General features: G+C 43.7%; 1 protein-coding gene across 5 annotated transcripts in view; it reads left to right on the top strand.

Annotated features, from left to right (window-relative positions):
- The window catches only part of palld (palladin, cytoskeletal associated protein), a 51,753-nt gene that overhangs the window by 20,967 nt on the left and 4,616 nt on the right, over positions 1–26,170 (top strand). The window contains exons 5-18 of one of the 5 annotated variants that reach the window (XM_051076966.1): positions 430–547; positions 678–740; positions 2,971–3,112; positions 3,248–3,271; positions 3,979–4,098; positions 5,246–5,732; positions 7,285–7,320; positions 19,500–20,180; positions 20,991–21,135; positions 21,431–21,532; positions 23,188–23,226; positions 24,180–24,401; positions 24,868–25,017; positions 25,382–25,470. In XM_051076966.1, the coding sequence (XP_050932923.1) occupies positions 430–547; positions 678–740; positions 2,971–3,112; positions 3,248–3,271; positions 3,979–4,098; positions 5,246–5,732; positions 7,285–7,320; positions 19,500–20,180; positions 20,991–21,135; positions 21,431–21,532; positions 23,188–23,226; positions 24,180–24,401; positions 24,868–25,017; positions 25,382–25,470 (2,418 nt within the window). Of the gene's footprint in view, positions 1–429; positions 548–677; positions 741–2,970; positions 3,113–3,247; positions 3,272–3,978; positions 4,099–5,245; positions 5,733–7,284; positions 7,321–13,371; positions 13,540–19,499; positions 20,181–20,990; positions 21,136–21,430; positions 21,533–23,187; positions 23,227–24,179; positions 24,402–24,867; positions 25,018–25,381; positions 25,471–26,170 lie in introns of those variants that run through there. The other 4 variants (XM_018669915.2, XM_051076967.1, XM_051076968.1 and 1 more) reach the window with 4 other exon arrangements.

Below are 26,170 nucleotides of genomic sequence, written 5' to 3'. Positions count from 1 at the left end.
TCTTCTTTTGTTTTTCTTGCTTTTCTCTTAGATCATTTACTTCTGCTTTATGAAATGCAGAAGTAAATGTGAAAGTGAAAAATAAAATTAACTTGTAATTCAGTTAAAAGCAAAGTCATAGGCCAAATCCAGATGTAGAGACATTGTTGAATTTTTTGCAGGATGTGGATCCATCTAACAGGGCTGGTTCTGAGTGCTTCCTAGTTCCCTAAATGTTTTTGATCACTATCTGTTGTATAAATCTGCCTTCATCTGGACTTCTTCCTGATCCCCATTCTGTTTACACACTGAGGCCAAGATCACTGATATCATCTTAATTGCTGGGGAGACCATTTTCTTTGATTTAAGTATCATATTTTATCTAAAAGCATATAGAGTCAAGGCTAAATGTTCTCATTCGTGTGCTGATTTATGTCATGCTTCTTTTAGGGTACAGAAGAAGACAACTTCAATGTCCCTAACAATTCGCTCATCATCTCCCAAAACCACTGATGTCCTTCCTCATCGCTCCACTCTGGTCCAGTCCCTGTCTCAGCCCCAACAGCGGGTAGGCCACCTAGAGCAAACTGCACAGTGGAGCCACATAGGCTCGTACACATGGTCCAAAAACTCTCCTCAGTGACATGAGCAAACTGAATGTACACCTGATCAGAGAGTATGTTTGTGTTGTTTTCTAGATGCAGAGCCCAGTGTCTTCACTGTATGGTGCTGAGGTGTCAGGCCCCCCTGTATTCACCAAGGTAAGTCTGGTCAACATACTATACAAATACTACAGAATGAAAGATAAATGAACACATTATGCACATCTATCATTTCTGAGCATGTGACTCTAAAACCACAATCATTAATGTGTTGCTATAATAGCCTCTAGTATTCTGGTTAAGTTTTTCAACAAGTTTTTGGAACCTGGTCGCAGGGATGTTCTCCCATTCAGTCTCAAGCGTATTAATGAGGCTGAACACTGATGTTCAGGGATAAGACCTGGCTTTCAGTTCATCTCAAAGGTCTCAGATCCTGAGTTTCCAGGTCTGGTAAAACAAACTGTCTAAGTATGTTGTACATCAAGATTTCCTTTAACTGGAATGAAGGGACTACAACCCAGACCATGAAAAACAGCCCTACATACATTCCAACTTACATACAGTACATCATGTATGTAATATATACACACACACATACACAGAACCTGATACTCAGGCTCCTTGCTTCACCATAATAACAGTATACAGTGCTGTGGCTTTCAGCAGTGGGGGTCAGATAAAACAAAAGCTTTGATGGGAGCTCCTCCCCCAGCTTCAGATCGCTGTCTTCCAACTCCGACCCCTCAACACTCCTCCCAACAGCCCCCAACTCCCTCTCCCTCAGGCTGTGGGTCTTGTGATGGCGGGTCTGAGACGGGCTGAGGCAGAGCTTCAAACGGCCCTGCCAAACCCACAAGGGTCAGGTCTCTTTCACTCTCATTCAGCCAGTCAGGCCCTAAATCATTTTCCACTTCATTACAAAAAGACACTTGTTTTTCTTCACCCCCCCACTCTGGCTCAAAACTGTCGCAGGCTTTAATCATCTCAATGAGAGAGGATGTTCGCCTCTAGTGAAGTCAGCGCTGTGATGTCACCCATGCAACACACCCACACACATACACTGTCAAACACATGATGTACATCCCACCCCTGGCCTTCCCAAAATACACCCATGCCAAACACACACAGTCAGAGAGAGAGAGGAGAGAGGTTCAGGCTCACACGCACATTTATTCACACTGACACTGAGTGCTTCTTGTTGATGGATGTACCAGTCTATGTCGCTCTGGCCCCGTTAGCTGGAAGAAGAGACACAGTGTTGACACAGACCCCTATGTGGATGTTTTTTTAGTTCTGCAAAACTATAAACTGTCATGTAACTGACTGGACAAGGGGTTAAATCATGTCAGGAAGAGGTCCTGTGATTTAAGGGATAAGAGCATCCTCTGTAGCCTAAATGCATTTAGAGGTGATTTATTGTGATGATGATGAAAATGAACAGTGTACAGCAGAGTATAATCTTAGATGTCTTACATAACAGACAATAGTTTCCTTCCTCTTTATACTGAAAGCCTACTGCTGTCTTAAACTTAATTATTTACTAAGTAAATCATCACTCACATACTTTCACAGAATAAGATCTTTTTTTCTCTTTCGCAGACTTCCAAAAGCCAGGTATTAACCCATGAATGATAAATATAAATATAACACGCACTTTCAGTTCAGCATATCCCAAATATCTAAGAAATCACTTAATCTTGAAATACAATATTTTGACAAAATAAACTTGGGGATTTTTTAATGTAAATTTACAGCATTAAGTGGCAGCTCTTTGGACCACAACAGGTGCTCATTTTTAGGCTTAAGTTAAAACAAATGGACAGAACAGTCAAATTATGACTATTTTTGTACAGTGTGATGCCCAAAACCAGATAGGTCCAATAAAATGTCAGAGGATGGCAGGTTCTTGGAAGAAAGTGTCTTTGCATTATAACAAATTATTGCATCTGTGATGTTTTAAAAGAATCACATTAGCTGAAGGAAAACCAGCAAAAAGTGATTGTGTTACTGCCCTGAGGAGATGATATAAGATGAATTCAAAGGTGAACAAACAGATGGTCATTTTATCTTTAAGTTCATTCTTAAGTGGACAGGGCCTTGGCAGACGGCTGACCTAACGTCCTGTGGTGAAATGAAATGAAGAGTTAGTGTCCACTGAATGCCTAGTTCCTCAAATGGTGTTTTCTGACAGTGTGTCATCTGCAGCCCTCCCTCTGTCTCCATCTATGTCCATCACCATCTGTCTCTTCAGAACTAGATTCATTACTGGCTTCATTTTTTTCTCTTTTCCTCGCCATTCTTCACTCACTCACTCCCTTTTCTCATTACTTTGCTCTTTAAAAAAACAAAAAAAACTCCTCTCTGATTTATTAATCCCTCTTCTGTATAGCTCTTGCAGGATGCTCAGGCGTCTGAGGGCCAGGTGGTGGTTCTGGAGTGCAGGGTCCGTGGAAGCCCTCCTCTGCAGGTCCGATGGTACCGCCAGGGAGAGGAGATCCTGGACTCCCCTGATTTTCGTATTCTCCAGAAAAGTGAGACACCCCTCTCAATGATCATGAAACTTATTGGAGCGGAATGATTTTTCATTTAATTTGCAATCCAGACATGCTAATAACCAAAGTACTGTGTTCTGCTCTTCTTTTTTGCATGTAATGCACTTCAATCAGAGCCTCGATCTGCAGCTGAGCCAGGTACAGTATGTGACCTCAATCCAACCAGATCTCTCATTATATGACTCTGTCAATTACAACACTGCTATCATCTTCTTAAGACCAGCAATTCAGTGGTTTAAATTAGTAATGGTTTATTAGCTTTGTCTGCAGACTCGAGCTCAGTTTGATGGTTTCATTATCAGCTACAGACTTTCACTGGGTTATGAGTACAGCAAATCACAAGTTAATAAGTCTGTGTCTCATAAGACTCTCATTATCACATCTACTACAGTCAGAGGGAGTTCTTGGGAAAGTCTGAGAAACCCTATCACACGCAAACTCAAAGGCATAAAGGCGCTCACACACAAAATCACAGATAGATAATGACACACACACATTTCCCACCTGTGTGAGTCAGGGGTCATTTCAGGTGTTACTTTGAGGGTGTGAGTCACTCAGACGTTCCCGAACATCTGTGCTTTGGTATTTATGTATGTGTTTGTCTGTCTGTTCTTCATGAAAGGTTTCATCCATGCTTGTCTGTCTTCTCTGTGTGTCTGACTATGAATAGTGACTCACCAGTCTACATGAAATGTCTATCATCTGTCTACTAAGTACATAACTTGTTTTCTGTCCATCTAATGTCTGTATTATATCTCATTACAAACAAATCAAGTGTTAACATGTCATTTCACTGCATGCTGTGCAAGCGTGTATTCATGGTGGTTGTTTTTTGTTTTTTCTAGAGGAGATCTGCACCTTGGTAATAGCTGAGGCCTTTCCAGAGGATGGAGGTCTGTTCTGCTGCACAGCGTCAAACCCATATGGCTCCATTAACAGCACAGCCCAACTCACTGTCACTGCAGGTGCGTTTGAAGCCAATGTGGGAGTTCCTGTAAAAGAAAATTAGGAAAACACCCAAGTAATTTCATTTTTTCTAACATGGTTTTGAAAACTATTGTTCCCTGCAGAAAATATCAAGGATTCTAACTTATTTGCCTTAATTTCAGTTTAAAGGTGATGTATGTAGCCTAAGTTTTTGCTATTGCTGCTTTGCCAATGTTAGCCTCAAGAGCTGTTTACTTACTTAAGATTTCAGTCTCATAATGCCACCTTGCGATAATGAGTGACTATAGCGTCCAGTCTGCAATCAGCCCAACACCAGAGGATGAAGAAGTAGTGCTGCTCAGAGGCATAATCTAATCTTGTCTTGTAAATAAATAGCTGGAAATGCTAATGTTGACCATGCAGCTATAGCAAAAATTTACACATAGCACCTTTAATCTACTGTAGGCTTTACCACAACAAAGTTTTGATTTTCAAGATTGTACATTGTTATTTTTCAACAATCACTGAACAGAGCTGCCCTGCTCAAAGGGTCTCTGTCATCAAACAATAATAACCTCATTTGACACAGAAACATTTGCATGAAACTACATATGGAACTTTGAGACTCCACCACCACTGGCAAGCAAAACTGATCACCAGTAGGAAGATGTTTAATCAAACGATAGATTAGTCTCATTATAAGATTAAACAAAATTAAATGCAAGGTTTGAAAGGCATTCTGTTCTTTTTCCAGAGCAAACGTGATCTGGTAAATGAATCAGGGTTTGGTGATTACTCTGACCTCGGATAGTCCATTAGGTCCCTTGAAGTCTTGTGTGTAGGGTCAGCTGTAAAGTCATATGTTATGTCTCAACAAGATGATCATGTTTTGTCCTGTTTGTTATTGTGAAGTCTGGATGGATAAAAAGGTGAGAGGTGTGAGTTGATTTCTGTGTGAATTCTCACAGACAGAACTGTGTATGTACAGTACAGGACTCACAGGAAAGGCTGAATAAACAGGAATTGCATCAGCCTGACTGGATCCAGCTGCTGCTTTAGATCAGATCAGCTGTGACGCAGTCGTGTGTGTGTGTGTGTGTGTGTGTGTAATCTACTGAGCTGTGTGGTGGCCCTACACATTAAAGTCCAAAAATTTCCACTTTCCTCTTGTTTGTTTTCTCTCAGCATCCGAGGACTCATCCAGTAATGGCATGTCTGGTGATAGCTCTGGGTTTGAGGATACGGCAGCCTTCCCCCCTCCTCCCCCACCTACAGAGATCAGCCTCCTGGAGCTGCCACCCAAGACGCTGCCTCATCCCGCCACTGAGGCTTTCCATATCAAGGAGCTGGAGATCTGGCCCAGTGTGTCAGCTCTGCCTCCAGTACAAATAGGCTCAGAGGTGGAGGACAAGGACAAGGGGAAAGCGTCTGCACAGAATGGCCAACCTCTGAATCCGCCATCACCTCCAAGCCCGCCTAAAGAGACCACACCGGCACCCCCACCTCCTCCTCCACCACCTCCACCTCTACCACAGTCTGACCTTATGGCAGATATTCCAGTCATAGCCAGTCCAGCTCAAGTGTCACCAGAGTCACCTCCAACCCCAGGCAAGCTGTCTCCATCCCCTGCAAAGGATGGTCCTCCACTGCCCACAAAGCCCAAACCAAAGCTGTGAGTACCTGTCATGTCCCCATGTGTCTGTGGCCCGTGGGCAGGCTAGTCGCAAGGAAGGTCTGGTGGGAGGGAGACAAGCTGGGAGGACCGTCTGAGGTCTGGTGGAAATGATAGTGTTGTGTCTCAGTTTTGTGAAAGGGTTAAAGGGGGAATCCCAGACCTTTTTAGAACAAAAGCATTCCCCTGCCTTTATGTTGGTGTCAGTGTGGCATCGTGTGTGCCAGGGCGAGTCTGCCAGCTGCCGTCTGTCTGTGGCTGTAAACAGATCTGTGTGGCTTTTGCTGGATGGCTCCTATTGTTTCTGTCTGACCTCGGACTGCATGCCCAGCCCCGGACAGAGCCATTGTGTTTTTTTTCTCCTCCTCACCTTTCTGTGAGCTCTGTAGGGATCAGGTAGGATGTCACTGTTATTAGAGGGGTGCTGGACATTCAATAGCTTTACTTTCAATGGGCCTGTGTTTTGAGATGTCTGCAGTGAACAAGCCTCTTGTGCATGGATATTTTAGCACTTGCTGATGCTTTCATTTTTAAAGATATTTATATGCCCTTATTAGAGAGGGTACAGTAGAGCGCTGACAAAAAATAAGGAGAAGGAGAGACGGAAGGGATGGAACATCCAGACTTAAACCAGGGATTCTGTGGTTAGCATTTTAATCCCCTAGGCTACCAAGACATCACCAAGACATCACACTGATGCTCTTCTGTTCAGACATGACAGCAGACCATACACAAATAATGTATTCTTTCATTTTGGGTTTGAAATATGTATTTGCGTCTCCTCTGTTTAGCTTTCAGCCATGCTGAAGATGGCAATGTTGGTTGGTTAGTTACTTGGTTGGTGGGTTTGGCCAAAACTTTGGTCCAAATAACTCAATGTATCAGATGGATTGACATTTTAAAAAATTACAGATATTCATGGTCCCAGGGAATGAATCCTACAGCCTTTGATGATCCCCTGACCACCATGAGGTATCTTGATGACTATAGACTACTATGGAATATTCATGCTCTCCTCAGGATGAGACATTCATTGTTCCCAGATGATATATCTTTAGTAATCCTCCTGACTTTTCTTTCAGCACCAACAAGACATTGACATTTTTTGGCTTTTTGAAATATATCAACAAACTTTGATCCCCTGACCTGTCTTTCATTACCATCATCAGATCAAAATATCAGTTTATACAGTACTTTGGTTTATGACATCAGCCTCAAAGAGCTGCTGGACAGGATGTGTACTTTAATTCGTGTCTTTGCTCTATTTTATTTTTCCCTCATAATATTTTTCCTTTTAGTTTGGCAAAACTTTAGATGGGAAGATTTTTTGCAGAGATTTCTTATATTACAATATGCTGAATGTCACACTATTGACCAATGCGAGCAGTATATCCCATTAAATGGTTAAAGTGTTGCTGCATGTACAACATGGTTGCAGTGCAGTAAAGCTTGGTTTTTGCATTGCATGTGTACTGGATTTGATTCCTGCTCATGGGTCCTGTTGCATATCTGTTGACGTAAATGTTATGACTTGTTAATTCTGTGCTTCCAGAGCTGAGAGTATAGAGGAGGAGACAGAAAATTACAGGTAAATATTTGGCTGTGAGGTTGATGCTCTGGGTGTGATTTGAGTGGCACCACATGTAGCCTTTATCAGTTAAGCTATCATGGAGACACAGAATCAGCAGTAGAAATGATATTATAAAGTTTTCCATGTGGCATGTAAAAATCTAAGCCTGTTTGTCAGAGAGATATGAGATTAATCTTAGGGCTTTAACAAAGATGGAAATGATGAATATTGGTGTAAACATCTAAATCTGATTTTTGTGTGCAGTTGCTCGATGTACGCAATACCTTTATTTCTTGCTTACGTGTGGGGTTCTCCAAAAAGCAAGGAGACAGTAAAGCTGCTTCTCTCCGAGTCTTTCCACAATAACAACATGGATACAATCAGCTCCCATCTGTGAAGCAATTAGAAAGTATAAGCCATCCCTCTGCTGCCCTCTCCCCCCTTTAAATTCTGTAATTACACAGTAAAAACAGCAGCTCTGCCATTATCCAAAGGTCATGTTTCTGCCAGACTGCACTCTGTTTCCTCGGGTAACATAGGTACAGAGGACGACCGCTCTCGACCTAAAGCTTATCTCTGAGTTCATCGTATCCTGTTTGTCGTCCAGCACATCCCATATAGACTCATGTACTGTCTCTACTGAGCCACATGCTGCTGTGAAACATCAACAGAGCACAGCAAAGCCTGCAGCCTTTGAAATCTAATCCCAGTTTGTTACTTTAACTGCTGTTTTTTTCTTTACATTTTACAGGAGTTCTTTTTAATGAGCTCTACAACTGTCTAACAAACCACTTTGCTGACTTACTATTAATTCAATAGACAGAATGGAAACTATGACCCCGATGTCTTGTATTTTTAAAATAAGGCAATATCGTGAAATAGCTAATTGTTTTCCTGCATTTACTTAAAGGCTGTAGGGATCAGTATGGATGGAGTTTTACTACTAGTGAGCGGTTCACCTAGCTTAGGGCATGAGTGTGTAGACTTTAATACCAAATGAGAATCATTTCTGAAGCTTCTCTGACTCACATGTGGATATCCCCAAAAGATTATTCTTGGTTTTCACAGCATCCATTATTGTTTACAAAGGGACAACTGCTGCAAATAATGTTACAGCCTTACCACCAGTGTTTATAGCTACTGGGGAGATATGTTCATGTTCACAGATCTAAAATAAATTGCTGTAAATCATAGGAATAACATACTGGAAGCCTGTGTAAGGGATGATTTTTGCTTCAATAACACAGAGCTGATGAGGTGGAGGAAGTTGTTGTGTGACTTGGCAGGCAGGAGGGACTGCAGGAGACCCGAGCTGTGAAAACAGACCTGCTGTTTTTCTGTGCTGAAGGAAGAGAGAGCAGGGTTGGTAGGTATTTGGGTTTGATGCCCGGTGCTGATGCCAGACGTCAGGATAAGAATCAAAGGAAATTCTCAGGGGAGAGGCTCAGATTGTTCAGTTGGATCTGAAACAAGGTTCAGGTTTGGAGAGAAAGCAGAATCTTTTATGACATGGCAGAGAATAGGAGGTTGAAAACTGGCAGCACTATCTCACTGTATGCTCCTCTGAAATTGAGCTTTTTTTCGTACCTTTTTTAAAGTGATTCTACACATAGAAACAAATAACATTTAGGTTACTTGCTTCAGTTGGTGAATTTGATGGATGTGTTATTTTCGGATTACTGTAAGCAGGATAAAATTAACAGATGACTCCATGTGCAGCTAGTGTTTCAGTTGACCTCTCATAAACTGTTTCAAGGATTAAACATACAAGGCAAAAATGTTTTGCTAAAATGACATTTTGCTTTAAGCAGATGTGTTATGTAAGGCAACTAAAAGTTATATTGGCATTGGAGCTGGTCTTGAGGATAAACTGGGCTTCCTGTGGAGGGGTCTGAATAAAGATCTGAAAGGATTTAGGGCTACTTTTGGCCTATAGATATTAAAGATTATGTGAGAGGATATGAAAGACAAACTGTAATTCAGCTGGATGAAACTCTGTATCTCAAGTATCTCAACACAAGGTCATTGCCATGTTGGACGTAGTTATGGTCTCTCCTGATTCAAATACACAACTCCCTTCTGTTCAGGGCTCTCAGGGGTTTAACTTTACACATGTGACCGTCTATAAAGTCACATCATGATAGACTGATAACACCTGCGGCTTGTAAATCTATGTGTGTATGTGCACTCTCATTCATACACATGCATGACTGTGAGTGTGTGTTGATGGATGAGGTGTCAGTGCTGCTGGTGTCCAGTGTCTGCTTTCCTGTATTGATAAAGGTTCGTGTTTAGCTGGTGTGACATTTCACAAGAACATTTTGCGCAAACATATACATGTGGTTCATGTTTTTGATATCCAGATTTTTGTATGGTAGCTGTGCTGTCACTTATGTACCTCCAGGTTGTTGATAAAGTCTACAGATGATGCAGTGAAACATTAAGGCGTGGTAGTGAGCAACGATTTCAAGACTGTTTAACTGGGTTTGAAAAACAAGACAAAGGAGGAGACAGACAATCAAAAGTGCCAGTGCAACACATCGAAGGTGTGACCACCATGATATTGACCGTGATAATAGGGGCAAAGCATTATATTATAGGTTAGGATAATGTCTGGGTGGGCGTCATACACCAAGCACAAGTAGCAGAGGCAACAATTATCCTCCAACCATTCCACAGCTTAATCTCTCTTTCATAAGACCGGGAATCAGCTTTTGACAGACGAAATTGTTCTCTTGCACGGACTTCGGTGTGCTTTTTATGTGTGAACTGAACTCTCACCAGCGACCTGTCTGTGGATTTAGTTTTTAAATGCAGCTCTATAAAACCAGGCACACATTTACACTTAACAGGACCTTAATTTAGCCTTTTAGAACTATGGTGATTTTATGTTTTTTGCAAAGGGGCTAAAACATTTCATGTGAAGTGTTTTGCCTTTGATTTTTTAAAGAGAAGCTGTAATAATGACTGATTGACTGGGTGGTCTATGTAGCTCAGTAGCATAAAGCCAGAGAGTGTCAGAAGAGTGTGAAACAGACCAAAGACCTACTGTACATACAATCAGAGGCAGTACCTGCATTTAATTATAAAGAGTTTTAAATTGATACTGAATTGAAGTGCAGGTAAAGTAGAGGGAGCCTTGGGAGAAAGTGTGGGTTAAGCAACATATAGAGGAATCACACAGATAATGCAACATTTAGATCAGATGTCACTATCATATACAAAAATATTAGAAAATAGCATGATCTAAAACACACAACACTACAATATTATGATGTTAATAAGACATTAATATCTATTATAATAAACCAACGTGATGTCCAGTGCCGTCACCTGTACTCAACTGCTTGCGTATTCCAATTGGACACTTTTCATGTTAACATGATGACATGATCATATCATCACGATACACCTCACCTGAATCCTTGCCCAGCCCTCACTCAAACAAGCACAGGGTCTGACATCCCAAACACACAGGAGCTTGCAGCAACAGTGTGTTAGTGGCACCATGTTTCTCAGCTCTACATACACTGCAGTGACAGAGATGAAAAATGGCCTAATCCACTTTAATGTGGCCTGTGTTGCATGCAGCTTGACCTTATACCTTTCAATCCATGTCCGCTGACATAATTGCCATACCACTGAGATTAAATGATTTCTGCAGTAGCTCCAAACCTCTTTAACCCCAGTGAGGTTGTTGTCAGGGTAACAGCATACAAACTGAAGGCAACAAACTGCTCTATGCCAACAGCACTCATCAGTCTCCTACTGTCACACACACACTGAACTTCTACTGTGGGTTTTCAGTGGGGAGCACTGTAAACCAGGTGACTGGTTGTTGCTGTATGTCCTCATTATTGTAATTTTTTTTATATAAGACTTTTAGTACACTTTAAGATTCACTGTTTTGAATTTAAAGCAGGATCTACAGCAGGATCTGTGTTGCATTGCTGAGCAGGGAGATCTGGCTGCCAGGATTTGTCGCATATCTGTGCTGTGACTCAGAGCTTCCTCTCAGCAGTGTGTTTGTTTACGAGGTGCAAGTCATGAACTCTCTAATGAAGTATTAACAATCACTTTCTTGTCGAGGTGTTGCTTGTGGTTTTATGGAAAGCGGGAAACATGCATGTTAAATAACCGCATATGGTGCTGGCTACACACAGAACTTTGCTTGTGGTTTGTCGTCATCAAACGTCTAATTAAAAATGGAAGTAAAACTTGATCCACTGACTGTGGATCAGTTCACTAATGCTTCAGTGAATGCAGGCCACAGGGGGTTTTGATTATCAGTGAATGGAAAAGAGAGTTAGTTGTCACCAGGGAGAGAGAGGGGAAGATTGTGCAAGAGAATTAAAAAGCAAAGTGAAGTCACCGGAGACACAAGAGAGCAGGAAAGCAGATAATTTCACATCAACCCTCAGAGTCAGAGATGGGCAGTCCTTAAAAGGATATGGGAGAAACAGGATTGGCTGACACACCACACTAACTAACCACTGGATTGGTCGGCTGGGCTATGAATGACCTGCATGGAATGGAGAAACTTTCCAAATAAGGAAGAGAGTTGTCGGAGCTGACCTTCATAACACGGAGAGAGGGGGCTGGAGGAAAGAGGGGGTGAGCAGAGAGAGAGTGAGAGAGGGAGCGATGAAAAGACGCACAGAGGGATGAGGGGAGCGAGAGACCAGGGTGTATGCTTGGGAGTTGACAGCATGGAAACTAACAGGCCTCAGTGATCCCCTCATAGAGAGCAGACTGTGTTTCCCAGGAAAAGAACACCCTGGTATGTTAAACACTGAGAAACATAGAGATAAATACACATTACCCCACACACACACATACACTCGGAGAATCACATTGTTTCCGGATGAAGTCAATCAACCTCTGATTATATCCTGACCCCGGCTGCTGGTGCAAGTGGTGTGTATGTGGCTGCATGTGTGGTAGAGATGCTATCTCCCTTTAGGCACGCTCCCGGTGCGACTGACACACAACCTCCACTTCTGGATGTTAATTAGAGGGTACAATAGTGAACACACACTCTACTCTCATGACACCGCTGTCACCAAGAACCAACTTTGAGTAGCAAGGAGATTCACTCTGACTCGCCTCTTAAGTGTCAGACACACACCTCTAGAGAGAGGAAGACCCTTTGACCTCTCCCTAATATACTGACACAATTACACACACACACACACACCCACACACAGACACTTACAACTACACACGGGCACCCCACTGGACCGCATCCCTGGCCTCCCACCTTCCATCAACACGGTGTGACTCACCAGCGCACTCTCTCTATACTCTAAAAATAGAGGCATTACACACAAAAATAGAAGCGATAAATTCCCAAAAAGGTTTTGTTTCATGGCACAAAAATGAAGGGGAAAATTCTTTAATTGAGAAACAGAATATTTATGAGCATATTTCAGTGAATGAAACCAGATCTGTGTGGTGTGATGGGAATGTTTGCACACACAGTGACACTGGGAATGTGTTCCAAAGATCCAATACAGTATGTGTTACATGAAACTATTATGTTCCATATGCTCGGCACATAGATAATGGTTAGTGTTCTCTGTTAACATGTGAATAGTGGATAATGTTTCTGTGTGAGTGTGGATTTTATTTCCAGTCAGGGCGTTGTTTCGAATGCTATTTTACAAAGGACAAATCTCATTTGCGTCACTTGAAACTAAGAGAATTGTTCAGATGACTAATTTATCCAATCTATCTCCCATTCTTTCTCCTCAATCATCCTGTCTCTCTGGTCTTCAGTCATTCCGGAAACAATATAAATGTGGACACAAAAGGACAAGTTAAAGAAATTAGATATGGGTGTCTCTCTCATTCTCTCATCCCATCTTTCTTACAGACCTTTTCTCTTTCTGCTACTCAGGAAGCTGTTGTTATTTTTGCTTCCTAACTCCCAAAGGGAAGTTCCTTGGTCAGTAGCCTGTGGTTTAGTGTATTAGGACTGGGCTCTTATTCTGAAAGGAGCTGGTCTTGGGCAGTGCTTTTGTGCTTTTATTTTGAAGAGGAGGAGCTCTCAGACAGACTGACTCATGCCGAGAGAGGGAGAGAGAGAGAAAGAGAGAGCGGCTGGGTCTGTCACTGTCTGGCTGCTTGGTGCTCTATATATGCTCCTCATACCTGGCAGGGCAGCAAAGAGACGTAGTTCACTCTGCTGCAGGGAAATATCAGAGCTGCTGACACACCAAGACAACGACACAGAAGGTAACACTTCTCCTTATGCTTTTGTGTAAAATGACTACTTATTAAAGTCAAACAAACTTCAGTGGGACTGAAAGACTGATGAGGAAATGGATGAAAACTGGAGGATGCTTTTCTCTTTAACTTTTAAACTCTGAGCTCCCAGAGAGGAAACTTTTTATAACTTTGGGTCCTTTGGGCTATTATTATTCTCTTTTTATTGCTAAGGCACTACATAAGGCACTAAATAATACTTTTCATTAAATTTGAATTAGAGAATAGAAGAAGACAGAGAAGACAAATGATAAAGGTAGAATAAAGACTTTTTTTGTCAGGTTTTCCTGGTTTACCAGTCTGGCATCTTAATGTTTAAATCACATGTTTTCAGAATGGTTGTGTGGTTTTCTGGGAGTGTGAGACCCATTCATTTACTGGAGGCTCAAGGAAGGTAGTGAGTTGAGACTATAGAGAAACAGAAGAGGAGAGGAGTGACTTTAACTAAGTTAAGTCAGTGGTTTTCTTTCAACTGTTGTGTTTCTGATTCAGAGCGACTGTGTTTATGCAGCGAGGTTCATTTGTTTGCAGAGCTCCGCAGTGGAGTCAGATGGATTAGTTATCACAATAGAGTCTGTTAGGTGAGAAAGCTTGTGTCTTACTCAGCTGCAACTCTTTCACCGTCTGATTTCTTCTGAGCCACTCTTCACTTTTTGCCTTTCTTTCTTCTTCTGGCTCGTCCTTCCCCTCCTCCTTCTTCTTCCTCCTCCTCTCCCTCCACTCCTGCTGCTAATCCCATTTGATGGCGATGTCTTTCCCACTCCAATCCAGAGAAGAATGTCTTCTGCATTCCTGCTATAGAGGAAGAAAAAAAAAAGCTCTCCCCATCTCACTTGGACAGAAAGAGTGAAAGATGGAGGGGTGGGGAGATGAGGGAGGGATGGATGGATGGATGGATGGAGGTACACAGAGAAAAGCAGTGCTTGCTGATTGTGGAGAGCCCTCTTCACCTCCACTTGGATATGAAATACGAGCCCAGATAGAGAGTGAGAGGGAAAATAATAGTATAAAAGGAAAGAAAGTAGGACAGAGACAAAGTGGGTGAATGGAGCAGCCGTGAGCTGTTGGTTTAGCTGGAATAAGAAAAAACGGTCTCTGCTACATTTTAAAGCGGGGGGGGGGGGGGGGGGGGGGGTCAGAAAGGAAAACAGTCTGGTTCTGTTTTATGTGGTGTGTGTGCAATTAGAGCCAAAGAGAATTGGGGGGGTGTACCCAGGGAGAGCAGAGGGGTTGAAAATAAGTTAAGGACAGCAGGAGAACAAAGGCTGAGGGAGAACATGTCAGCTGACAGGGAAGAGGTGCATGAATGGAAGCAGCAGACAAGGAATAAAGCACTTTTTCGTCTGTGTGACATATTGAACGTTGTGTGTGATCCCGGCAGCAGCCTGTTTTTTATTTATTTATTTATTTATTTTTTTTTTTGGGGGGGGGTGGGGGGGGGTTGGTGGAAACTTGGAGTGGCTCCTTTGCTAGTCTGCTTTCTCGTGAAAGTAGAGGGAGGCACACATGGAGAGAAGGAGAGAGTCAGGGAGTGATGTGTGTGTGAGAGAGACTGACAGATAAAAAAAAAAAAAACAAAAAAAAGTGCATACATTTTAGCATCATCCTGCTGAAAACACTTGTAAATGTACTACACATGTTCTGGTCTTCTTAACTCCCTACATGTGTGTCATTTTAGCTTAACCGTATATTACAGTTTGAAGGTTTAGCTTTGTATGAAAGTGTATCCAACCAGCTGTGTTTACACAACACAACAACACAGTCTCTAAGTTTCACAATTAGAAGTGGGAGTTCTGTTAACTGGTATCATCAAAAATCGCACCCTGCTCAGTAAATGTTTAGAAAAGTCCCAACATGACACATTTCCAGTCAGACACGACACTAAAACTGTCTCTCTGTATCGATCAAGTCAGAACCAACTTGCTCAGCAGTGTAAACAGACAGCCAGTCTTACTCATAGTCTGACAGTCACTCAGCTGTCAGCTCAGTCACTGTGCCAGATTGATTGTGTGTTCCTGCTCGGGGGCATCGGGGCAAATTCATGTTGACGCAGTGACACGATGATGCAACGCTCTGCCCTGAATGCAAATGAGGAAACTGTGAGGCAGGCGTGCGTAGGTGCAAAGAAGGTTGGTGAGTGAGGCTTTAGAGGGGTAAACTGGTGAAATCCATGTTTTCCCACAGAGCTGTGGTGATTTGAACTCCTGATCCCAGACATGGTTTGGATCCAACATTGTGTGGGCAGGGTTTTCAAGGCTGTGTTTGTGTTGTAGGTGTGATACCGGAGCTCAATTTGACTATTTGGATATAAATCATTTACAAATGGCAAGGTCATGCCGTTACTAAGCCACAGAGACAAATATACAGAGATGTAATGCAAACACAATGAGCCTATAGCCTGAAAGTAACCAGAACACCCATTAAGGCCTTTCCTCAATCAAGTTGCTGCCATAACCTGGAGGATTCCTTGTTTTATGCTTCTAATCCCACTTTTTCTGTTTATACACACCTACAGACTTTAAAACAGAACAGGCACAGCCTCAGTTCCCCTCATGTTGTTGTTTACAGAAGGAAACCCCTCATTAGCGGCAGTGTACACTCAACAACTTCCTGTCCTCCCCCCTTGCACCCTTCCTGTCATCAGCTGGCTCGGCTCTTATAAAGCAGCTCCGTCTTTACAGCCTGCTGCAGAGCTGAGGAGATGGCGGCAGATAAACCTGCGGATGGCTCCCAGCTCGCTCCGACAGGCGGCGGAACAGTGGATGAGTTTTCTCACGCACCCTGGGTTGTTACTGTTCAGGAAGCACAAACAAGCGGCACTGAGTAAACATGGCCATCTAAGATGTTGAGGTCTTCATTTATTAAAGCAAGATGCTGCTGGTAAAGCCCCACTGTGTTTGGCACGTCTCAGTGTTTATCTGGGTCTGGTCTCGTACATCTAGGGGCTGTAAAACACACTTTCAATTAAGTTACTGTCAAGCTGTTCCTGGGTCTGTTTATTGAGCTTTTCCATTTAGAAACCAGAGAGACAGACTTACTCCAGACCAGATTCTTCTTTGTCTGTTCTAAACTTCTTTCTTTTTCCCCCTACAAAAGAATTACAGACAGGATCCAGCCCAAGGAAAGTATTAACTGGGAAAGAACTGCTTTGCCTATTTATACCACCAAATAGTTGGGGCAAAAAAACCGAGAGAGGCAATGAGAGAGACAGAGACATGAGAGTAATACTGTGTTACAGTTGGAATGACAGACAGAGGAGCTGGAGCGTTTTCTCTTAGCAAAGCACGGCACTCTGTGGGCCAGTTGGCTCCGACCAGAACAGCAAAACACAGGGCCGTTGGCATGACGACAGAGGAACACTTCCCTCCTAATTCAGCCCTGCTTCACCGCAGAGACAAAGAATAAGAGGGAGTGATGGAGGCCTGCTTTGCTTCTCAGGCCATTTGTAGATGCATTATAATCACTGACACAAGCTTTAGCAGTGGGTTGTTCTGTTTCAGAGCGCAGAGGATGAAAAGGCAGGACAGGACATGGTGTGCGTGCAGCGGCCTCGTTGTGTACTGTTGTGGTCAGAGAGGTCTGGACAGATACAGGGTCTGGATAACCCACCCACACACATACACACTGTCCCTTGCTCGATGTAAATCCTTAAGTGGGCCATAAAACTATTCATGCAGCTGCAAATAAAACAAGCTGACCTTTTCATGCAATGTCAAATGTCTAAGCAAGACTCTAATCTGACAAAATTAGAGCTCTATTAGTTTGAGTAGTACTTGTATGGAATTCAAATGTCATGCCAGTGCATTTTAATGTGGATGGATGACCTGAATGAGTATGATGACTTTCACAATGAAGGATTTCTCTCACTGAGAGTGAGAGAAAATGTTATGAGATGATGTTGCACAGTAGCTTTACAATGGAGGTGCTTGTTTAGCTGTGGTTACTTTATGTAGAAAGTAAAGGGCACTTTTTAAGGCAAAGGGATGATGTCAGTGACAGCTGGATAACATCCACTCTTCCTCCTGCTCACATACACAACTGCCCTCCACAGTACAATACCCTGTGTTAAAAGGTGTCAGATACATAGGTAAACTCTGTAAAGGTCTTCCAGGTCTTCCATGCTGAGGCAGTAAAGTAGGTTGAGAAGGGATGAGGCTGTGAGGAAATTAAGTGTGTTTCCTCTCTGCTGGAGCAGACGGGCAGGGTGCTTCTGCCTGACGCTCCGAGAACACAGCCAAAAAAGGAATCAAACCGCTGCAGAGCGCTCGCAAGCCTCGCGAGCTGCCAAACTATTCCTGTAAAAGCACTCTTTTGGTGGAGGCTTGAACAGGAGACCTTAGGGGAATGTAAAGAATAATGTATATGGGCGGTGGGGAGGGTGGGGGGGGGCAACACTGAATCAACCATGTGCACTTGTGGTCGGTGAATCGCTTTGGAATTAATGTCTATTTATTTGGGCATGTGAAGTCTCCTCTGGAGGGGAGCATATGACCAAAATAACTGGCTAGGACAGACCAATCAGTCATGTTGCTGTTGGATTGGGTGGTGGATTTGTTACACTGTGCTACAACTGTCAGCTTTGTCAAATATTCACTGGTGCTGTTTGCAAATGTATGGTGGAGGGAGGCTGGAGGGAGGGGTTTTCTCCGCATTGTCACAGATGAAAAATAGTCGAAGGGCTCCACTGATTATTCAACATCTGGAAAAGATTTGGGCACGTGAACTCGGTGGACTCCACTGGGATGTACAGTATATTCTGAATAGGCTGCCTATGAAGAACTCATCAGTCTCACATACACATAGCTGTATACTCTGAAGGTTTATAACTTCAACCTTTCCCAAAGACCCATGTCCTCCTCCTGGTCCTCAAGGAGAGCTTCTGAGCGTTCACCTCTGTCTTGTGGTTTTCAAAGTTAGTCCTCTTTAAAACCCTCCTGGTGCTCTTAAAGTTTGTTTCAGCGATGCTACAATAAGAGAGAAAACTTCAGATTTGAAGCTGATGACGCTACAAAATGTCTAAGCTCCCTCTCTTCCCACAATGACGTGACAAGCTGGGGGAGAGGCTGGACAACCACACCTCTGTGAAAAAACACAATACTTCATCATCAGGACCCATCCCTGGCAAAAAAAAAAAAAAAGATGCCATGACATTACACGTTTGCACGTTTGTGTTTGTCTTTCATCAAAGTGCCATTCAAATACAAGGAGCCACACCTCAACCGTGTGCTTCACTTTCCTGATTTCACAGATAGAAAAACATCACGTCTGAGCTCTGCCCCCACAACAGACCGGTTTACAGTCCGTCAGTGTAAACTGACTATGCTGTCCAACAACAGGAACAGAGCTGCTTTCCTCAGTGTTACACTTATCTCCCGATTCCTTTACCATACTTGACATATTGTCAACAGGCTGGCTCTTTAACAAGTCTTTGTTAAAGGCTGGAGGCTGATAACCTATCAGCCCACACTGCTGGTGCAGTGGTTTCCTTCCCAGAACACACACCAACACACACAAGTTGTCCATGTACCACTACTCTGAGTGAACCCCAGATCTGACGGGCTATCACCTTCGGACCAGAGGAAAAACAGTTCACTCTATCTCCTGTTGAAAACTGTCACACTGATGCCCATGTGCTTCCCACTGGCAGTGTTTTTGCCTCACAATACTTTGATTGGCATTTTAACTCTCCATTGATTATGCTCACATCTGGCATCCAATGTTCTGCCAGTTGTGCTCTGACTACAGTTGGACAGAGACCAGACGATGGTGTCATGCATAAATTGAAAACAGCCACATGCTTTTGTAACATTTTACAAGTATGTTACCATGTTACAGAGTTGTGCCCCCCGCCATAAAGGATGAAACTGCCTTAAGAAAACATAACATGTCTTTAGCGTCTGATCACTGATGACTGTGCTTCTTCTTCGCAGGAACGCGTCCCAGTTGAAGCAGCTGCAGGACCAGATTCTGTTGGAACAGCAAGAAGCAGCCAATTGGCAACAGCAGCAGGAACAGCAGAGCCAGGAAGTCCCGCCTCCACCCCAGCAAGCACCTCAGGAATTGCCGCCACCTGCTCCACCATCTCCACCTCTCCCCCCTCCTCCCTCCTTCCAGGAGTTGGAGAACAGCGTCACCATGCAGGCCAGCACCTTCAACTATGCCCGGCCCAAGCAGTTCATCGCTGCTCAGAGCCCCGGAGGGTCGGCCTACGTCACCCAGTCCTCTGGCTCGTCAGGGTCCAGCCTGTCCTCCCCGCTGTCTCCTCCCACCTCGCATAAGCCCTTCAGCAGGGTCACCGTGCCCCCCTTCACCAAGGCCGGCAGCGTGGAGTCTCCGAGCTCTCCTTCCTTCCCGCCTCCACCTCCGCCCTTCCTCAGCTCCAGTAACCTGTCCTCTCCATCAGGCCCTGCCCAAGACTTCCCTCCTCCCCCACCTCCTCCTCCTCCACCCATGTCCATGTCTCCAGCCCACTCAGATATGTCCTCTCCATTCTCCTCCGTCCCTCCATCTCCAGCCTCTAGCTTCCTGTCCTCAGTGTTGCCCTCCACACCCTCCACACCCGGCAGTCCTACAGTCAACGCCCTGGGCCTGCCTAAGGGAAATGGGACTGTGTAAGTATCCCTCACGTACACAGCACTTTCTTTTCAGTGTCTGCCAAGTTGCATAACATTTTGTAAGTTCTCTATACACAACATATGTCAGGTGAGTAGCACTTTCCTTCAGATGAACCTGCCTGCAACCAGAGGCAGGAGGCTGTGTGAATGTCTGGTGCGAGATTGACGACGACATGTTTGCATTTTTACACAGCACATTTAGACCTCTTTTAAACACACATAGACACAGAAGTGTTCTCAAGCTGCAAGAGCTTTAGCAAACATATGGTGAAAAAAATTACACGAGGACCTCAGAGTGAAAGGTGTGTCACAATCAAATAAAGACTCAGATTTCTGTACTGTAGTTTGTGTGACTAAATTGCAGACTGTGAGGATCTATCAGTTTTCAGTCTTGTGTCCTGCAGGGTTATTGAGGCCTTGATTTTGGGTTCTGCATATTGAAGTAGGTGATACAAATCTGTTTCTGTGTAGATGATCCTCCTCTGATGGCAGCCCTGGAGAAGGAAATTTGTTTTGTTTTTTCCTCTCCCCTCCATCAAGGACATTCCACCTTCAACTCTTTGCCAGTAATTTTTCATCAGCCCCTCACTCACTCCTGCACTCCCCCTCTCACCCTGGCATTCCTGCTGCATTTGTGAGAGATAAGAAGACACATTGTGGAATGCTATAGCTGGACGCGTCCAGATAAGGGTGGATATGCGAGAGCAAGGGAGGGGAGCAAAGGAGCTAGAGAGGAAAGAGGAGCTGAGATAATGTGCGTGTGCCATGACTTTACTCATGAAGGTTTCTGTTTTGTCCTCCTTTCAGCAAAGCGTTCCCTAGGAAGTCTTCGGTCACCAAGACACCCCGCATCGCCTCTGACTCGGACATTCAGGGATCCAAGGACGCCGTCATCCAGGATTTGGAGAGAAAACTGCGCTTTAAAGAGGAGCGCATAAGCAATGGTCAACAGGTGTGTGTGTGTTCTAACCTCATTCAATGACTGAAACAGGTGTGTGTTTGCAGGTGATAGAGAATGAGATTAACAAACAGAAGTCATACAACTATTCATATACTACCCATAGAAGTGGTTGTAAACTAGCCTTTATTTTATGCACCCTCAAATAAAATTCTAATGTTTTCTCGAGACATGATGACATCCCTAATTAACAGGCTTCCATACAGTAGCTAGCTGATGGTGTGTATAAGTGTGTGTTCTGCAACTCACAAACTAACCCCCCGCTGACCCCATTAATCCCTGCTTCCAGAGGTTAACCTATGAGGAGAAGATGGCTCGCAGACTGCTGGGTGCTGACAACGCTGCCACAGTCTTAAACACACAGGACACAGAGGAGGAGCCAGTCACACAGGTACGGTGGCTCTTTATTAGGATCCACACACCTGGAGGGGGAAATCATACACATACTGTACACACTCACCTGAAAGCATACAGGCATGGAAATCTATGATTAGTATGTCCACACCAGCAATGTTCACTTTAAAAAAAATGTTTACATGATCAACTCACAGTGTTGCATGTATACGTCACAAGCACCTTTCTTTTTTCTGTGTTGTCCACTGATACCTTGCCAGTGTCATTCCTATCTCATGAGCACTGGCTTTCCTTTATGTGCTGTTGAACCAGAGTGCACCCCCACCCTCAGTCCCTGTAAACACTTCTGAAGAGCAAGTTATGAAAGCAGGGTATAAACATTGTAAAGGCCTCCAGAACCCTCCATAAAAAGGTCTGTTTATGCAAACTGGTAGAAACCAGTGTTGCTCCAAACATGTTGGGGAGTAACACTGTTTGAAGGCTCATGTAGCCATTTGTCTAACTGTGAGTCAGCTGTTTATTCACATGACCTTGCATTTAAAGGAAAATAGTTGTGCATACAAAGTTTTTGTAAGTAGTCATTTGCATTAGTTCTGATCCAGGGCTCATTTTTTACCTGCCTAGTCTTTTACTTTTTGCAGACATTAAATATGTGATTAAATTCTTGTTCTTAAGAGCTATATATATGTAAGTTTTTGCTATTGTTACATAGACAATATTAGCATGAGCAGCTGTTTACTTATCAGTCTAGAGGAAATGTTGAGAGTTTAGCATTCTTATTCTTTACTTGCCAAGAGCTGTCTCCAGTGGTGGAAAGCAACACCAATGTTAACTCTTGTTTTGCTTCTGTTTGGATCACTTATTTAACTCTACCAAAGTGAGCATGCTAACCAGCTAGCCCTATTCTGTCTTGTCTCGTAATACCACTGTGCGATAGTCAATCTCCATAGTGTCCAGTCTACCCTCGGTTCAACTTGAATGGATTAAGAAGTAATGTTGCTCAGAGGACATATTCTAAACCTCTTGTCTTGTAAACGAAATGATGGCTGAAGTAAACAGCTGTTACTGCTAATGTTGGCTATGTAGCAAAAACTTACATACAGCACCTTTAATTGGAAACTGGGACTGATAATCCACGATAGTAAAATGGATAGAACCTTAATTTCAAAGTTTTGGCTATGTGTAAAGTCAAAATTTGCAACAATGTAAATGTCCAATCATTGGATATACAGCACATACTTAAGAATGATAGTAAACAGGAGCTTAACAGGCTTTGACAGACACAGTACTCTCAGAATGCACACTCTCGTAAATTCACTTATATTAAACATTACTAGAGCACAAGTTGTGTTCATATTTGACTGATGAATTGACTGACTAGCACTGTGACATCCCAGTGCGATGCTGGCATGAGAAGCAATCTGACCTGTTGTGGAACTACAGCACTGCATGGCTCTCAGCACAAGCCTGCTAATGTGACTGGGAATATACATCAGTGCCAATGCATCGTGAGAAATTTTATTTTGATACTGTGTCTAACATGTGCTTAAGAATCTTCTGTTTCGAGAACAGGTAAGATTTAACATGTACACACTGAACACACACACAACACACATAAAAACTGTTTACCACCCTGTGTGATGCTCAGTCAAAGCACAACACACAGACAAAACCTCTGTTTTCTCTCAACAGGAAGACAAGTCATCTGATAGAGAATCTTACCCTCAAAAGGTTATTGAAAGCTTAGTTTTCTTTCACGTCACCGGCTTTTTATTCACTCTATGTAAACTCTATGTCACTGTGTGAAAATGTGTACACAGTCACGCTAAAAAATCTTGGATGCGATCACTTTAAGCAGAACACGATCAGGCCTGGGGATCAACTGATAAGGAAACAAATGCCAAACAAAAGGCAGCAACATGGTTTCCTTGTGTCGTTCATTCACTGGCAGGTGTTACTGATAATCACAATAGAATAGACAGAAAAAAGTAGTATATTTCTATGCAGTACGTTTGGTCTGTTACGTGTATCTAAAACTTCTGCACCCTTTACTGTTTGCTGTAGTTAATTATGTGTAGTATGAATTAAGATACTGAAGCATGTTTAAGCTTGACTGCAACACAAGCATCTCTCAGCACGTTTGGTTTTACTCAAGTTGTACTTTGCTATCGTCGCACAATGCATGCTGCAATGTTACATCTGTCACTCTTTCTCGAGCAGTGAACACAAAATTACTTTGTGAGCTTGTAGAGGGAACATGCTGCAGCAGCTGCCTTGGTACTGTTACAGGATAACACCTCAGAGGATCAGGATGGGCCACTTCTGTGATGGCTGTCGTTCTGAGCAGCACAGTGAGTTCAGGAGGATTTAAATGCTGGCTCTGCAGCTGTGCCCGAGGCCTGTCATTATCTGTGTGATGTGTCATCAGACCATGCCGGTCTGCAGATGTTCCCTCTGCCTCAGCAAAGCTGCAGCGATGAGAGATTGATGGAGATGGTGGGAAGGAGGAGTGGCTCATCTGGGCACAGAGAATTAGCGAAATAGTGAGAAAGTTGGTCATTTGGGTGACAATGCAGACAGGTTAATGAGTGGGTGAATAACTTGGAATGGAGCAACCACTGAAGTATTTCTGCTGAAGACTTCCTCTAAATCTTTCTTTCCTTCTCTCTGTCTCTGGCATTTAGGAATACAAAGTGTCCAGCTTCGAGCAGCGCCTGATCAGCGAGATTGAGTTCCGTCTGGAGCGCTCTCCAGTGGAGGAGTCGGACGACGACGTGCAGCACGACGAAGACTCTGCCGGCCAGGGGGTGGCACCATCCTTTGATCAGAAGCTTAAACACTACAAAGTCTTTGAGGGCATGCCAGTCACCTTCTCCTGTAAGGTCCATGGAGACCCCAAACCAAAGGTGGGGGCTTCTATGTGTTACTCAGCAAAAGTCAGCACCCTGAATGATTAAACATTTATTATTAGATAAAGGCATTTATAAAGGTTCAGCTTCCTTGCTTGGGAGTTGCTGATGTGTGATGCTGATGATGGAGGGTGCAGATATTGTACATATGCTCTGTGTTGTGATAAGGGGAGGCCCTTTGCAAGAACACACAGTGGCCTGGGCCAGCTGCCTGGCTCTGTCCGCAATAATGATGTGGCGTTGACAGGCTTCAAAGTGAACTGAAGAAATAAAAGTAAAGCAGAGAGACAGCAGCGACAGAGGGAGAAACACCACATTAAATCCAATGAAAATATTAAAAATGGTTAAAAATGAAAATTCATCTGCTCCGTTCATAGTTTGGAAAAATGTGTCTGCTCCCTTTCCTGTTAAACCATTACTTGTCTGATGGTTTTAGTCAGTTCTTTCTTGTCTTGCGTAACAGGTCTACTGGTTCAAGGATGGCAAGCAGATCTCTAAGAGAAGCGAGCACTACAGGATCAGCCGTGAAGCCGATGGCACCTGCTCCCTTCACACAGCTGCAGCCTCGCTGGATGATGACGGCAACTACACCATCATGGCAGGCAACCCTGAGGTGAGCAGATGGGACACCAAGCTCTGGAAAAGCCCAAGAAACACAACATAAAATATGATAGGAAGTTTCTGTGCCTGTACGAGATGCCAGCGCTCATTAGCGAGAGAATAATGAGCATTAAGATAATGGTCTCCAGGCCTGAAGAGGAAGAGGGCGTTGAATGAGACAGGAAATCACTAAAGCCCTGATGAGGGTCAAAAGTTTATGTACTACAGGCTTTTCCAGCTCTCACACTCACATTTTATTTCCTCCTCCCTGTCTGACTGCTGCTTGTGGTGTGGTGTGGAGTGTCAACACCTCATAAGCTCCCCCTTTCTCTCTCTCTCTCTCAATCTCTGTCTGTGTGTCTCTCCTCTTCTCACAGGGCAGGGTAAGCTGCACCGGCAGGATGATGGTCCAGGCGGTGAACCAGCGAGGCCGCAGCCAGCGCTCTGCACCTGGACACATGCGCAGGTGAGGCCTGGATGACTGATGGGGGCATGGAGAGGAGGGAGAAGACAAACAAAATCTCTTGGCATTTTATTCACAACCCTGAGCTGCTGGCTGGCACATGTGCTGCAGGCTGCTCACCAGCTGCATGACTCCTGTACTGGCACTTCAGCACAGATTTTAAAAAGTCAGTTACTGGGATCTGCTATTTACGCCAATGTTTGCTGCGAGCTGAATCACACTTTGTTCTTTGCTGAGCTGTCTGTTCTGGAAAGAAAAGCTCAGTGTTAATGAGAAGGAACACCTGTTTGCTCAGCTCCGTTTTTCATTGCTCTAATGACCTTGTATGTATAATAACGCATTCACCCGAGCCCAGATTTTGAAAAACGCACACAAGATCACAGACGCCTGTCACGGAACATAAAAAACCACCTGTAATCTGCTATCTCGATGAACACTCCCTTATTAGACAAGAGCTCAGAGATGTTTTGGGTGAGTGTGATCGAGATAACAATCAGTGTATGCTCTTTATTTCCCTCCCTGGTTGACGTGCAGGGAGGGCGATGATGTCATTGTTGTTGTAGTGCAGAATCTCAGAAACTGGGTCCTGACTTGCTGCACAGGACTGAAGGAGACTGACCGAGATCAAGAGAGAGCAAGTGGGAGGATGCCAGAGCAGGAAACAAGTGCAAAAGAGAGAGAAATATATATAACAATTTGTGTG

The sequence above is a fragment of the Lates calcarifer genome, linkage group LG17, assembly GCF_001640805.2.
Source record: "Lates calcarifer isolate ASB-BC8 linkage group LG17, TLL_Latcal_v3, whole genome shotgun sequence".
Classification (NCBI taxonomy): domain Eukaryota; kingdom Metazoa; phylum Chordata; class Actinopteri; family Centropomidae; genus Lates; species Lates calcarifer.
Note: the sequence above shows the minus strand (reverse complement) of the source record. Positions and strands in the feature narration are given on the sequence as shown.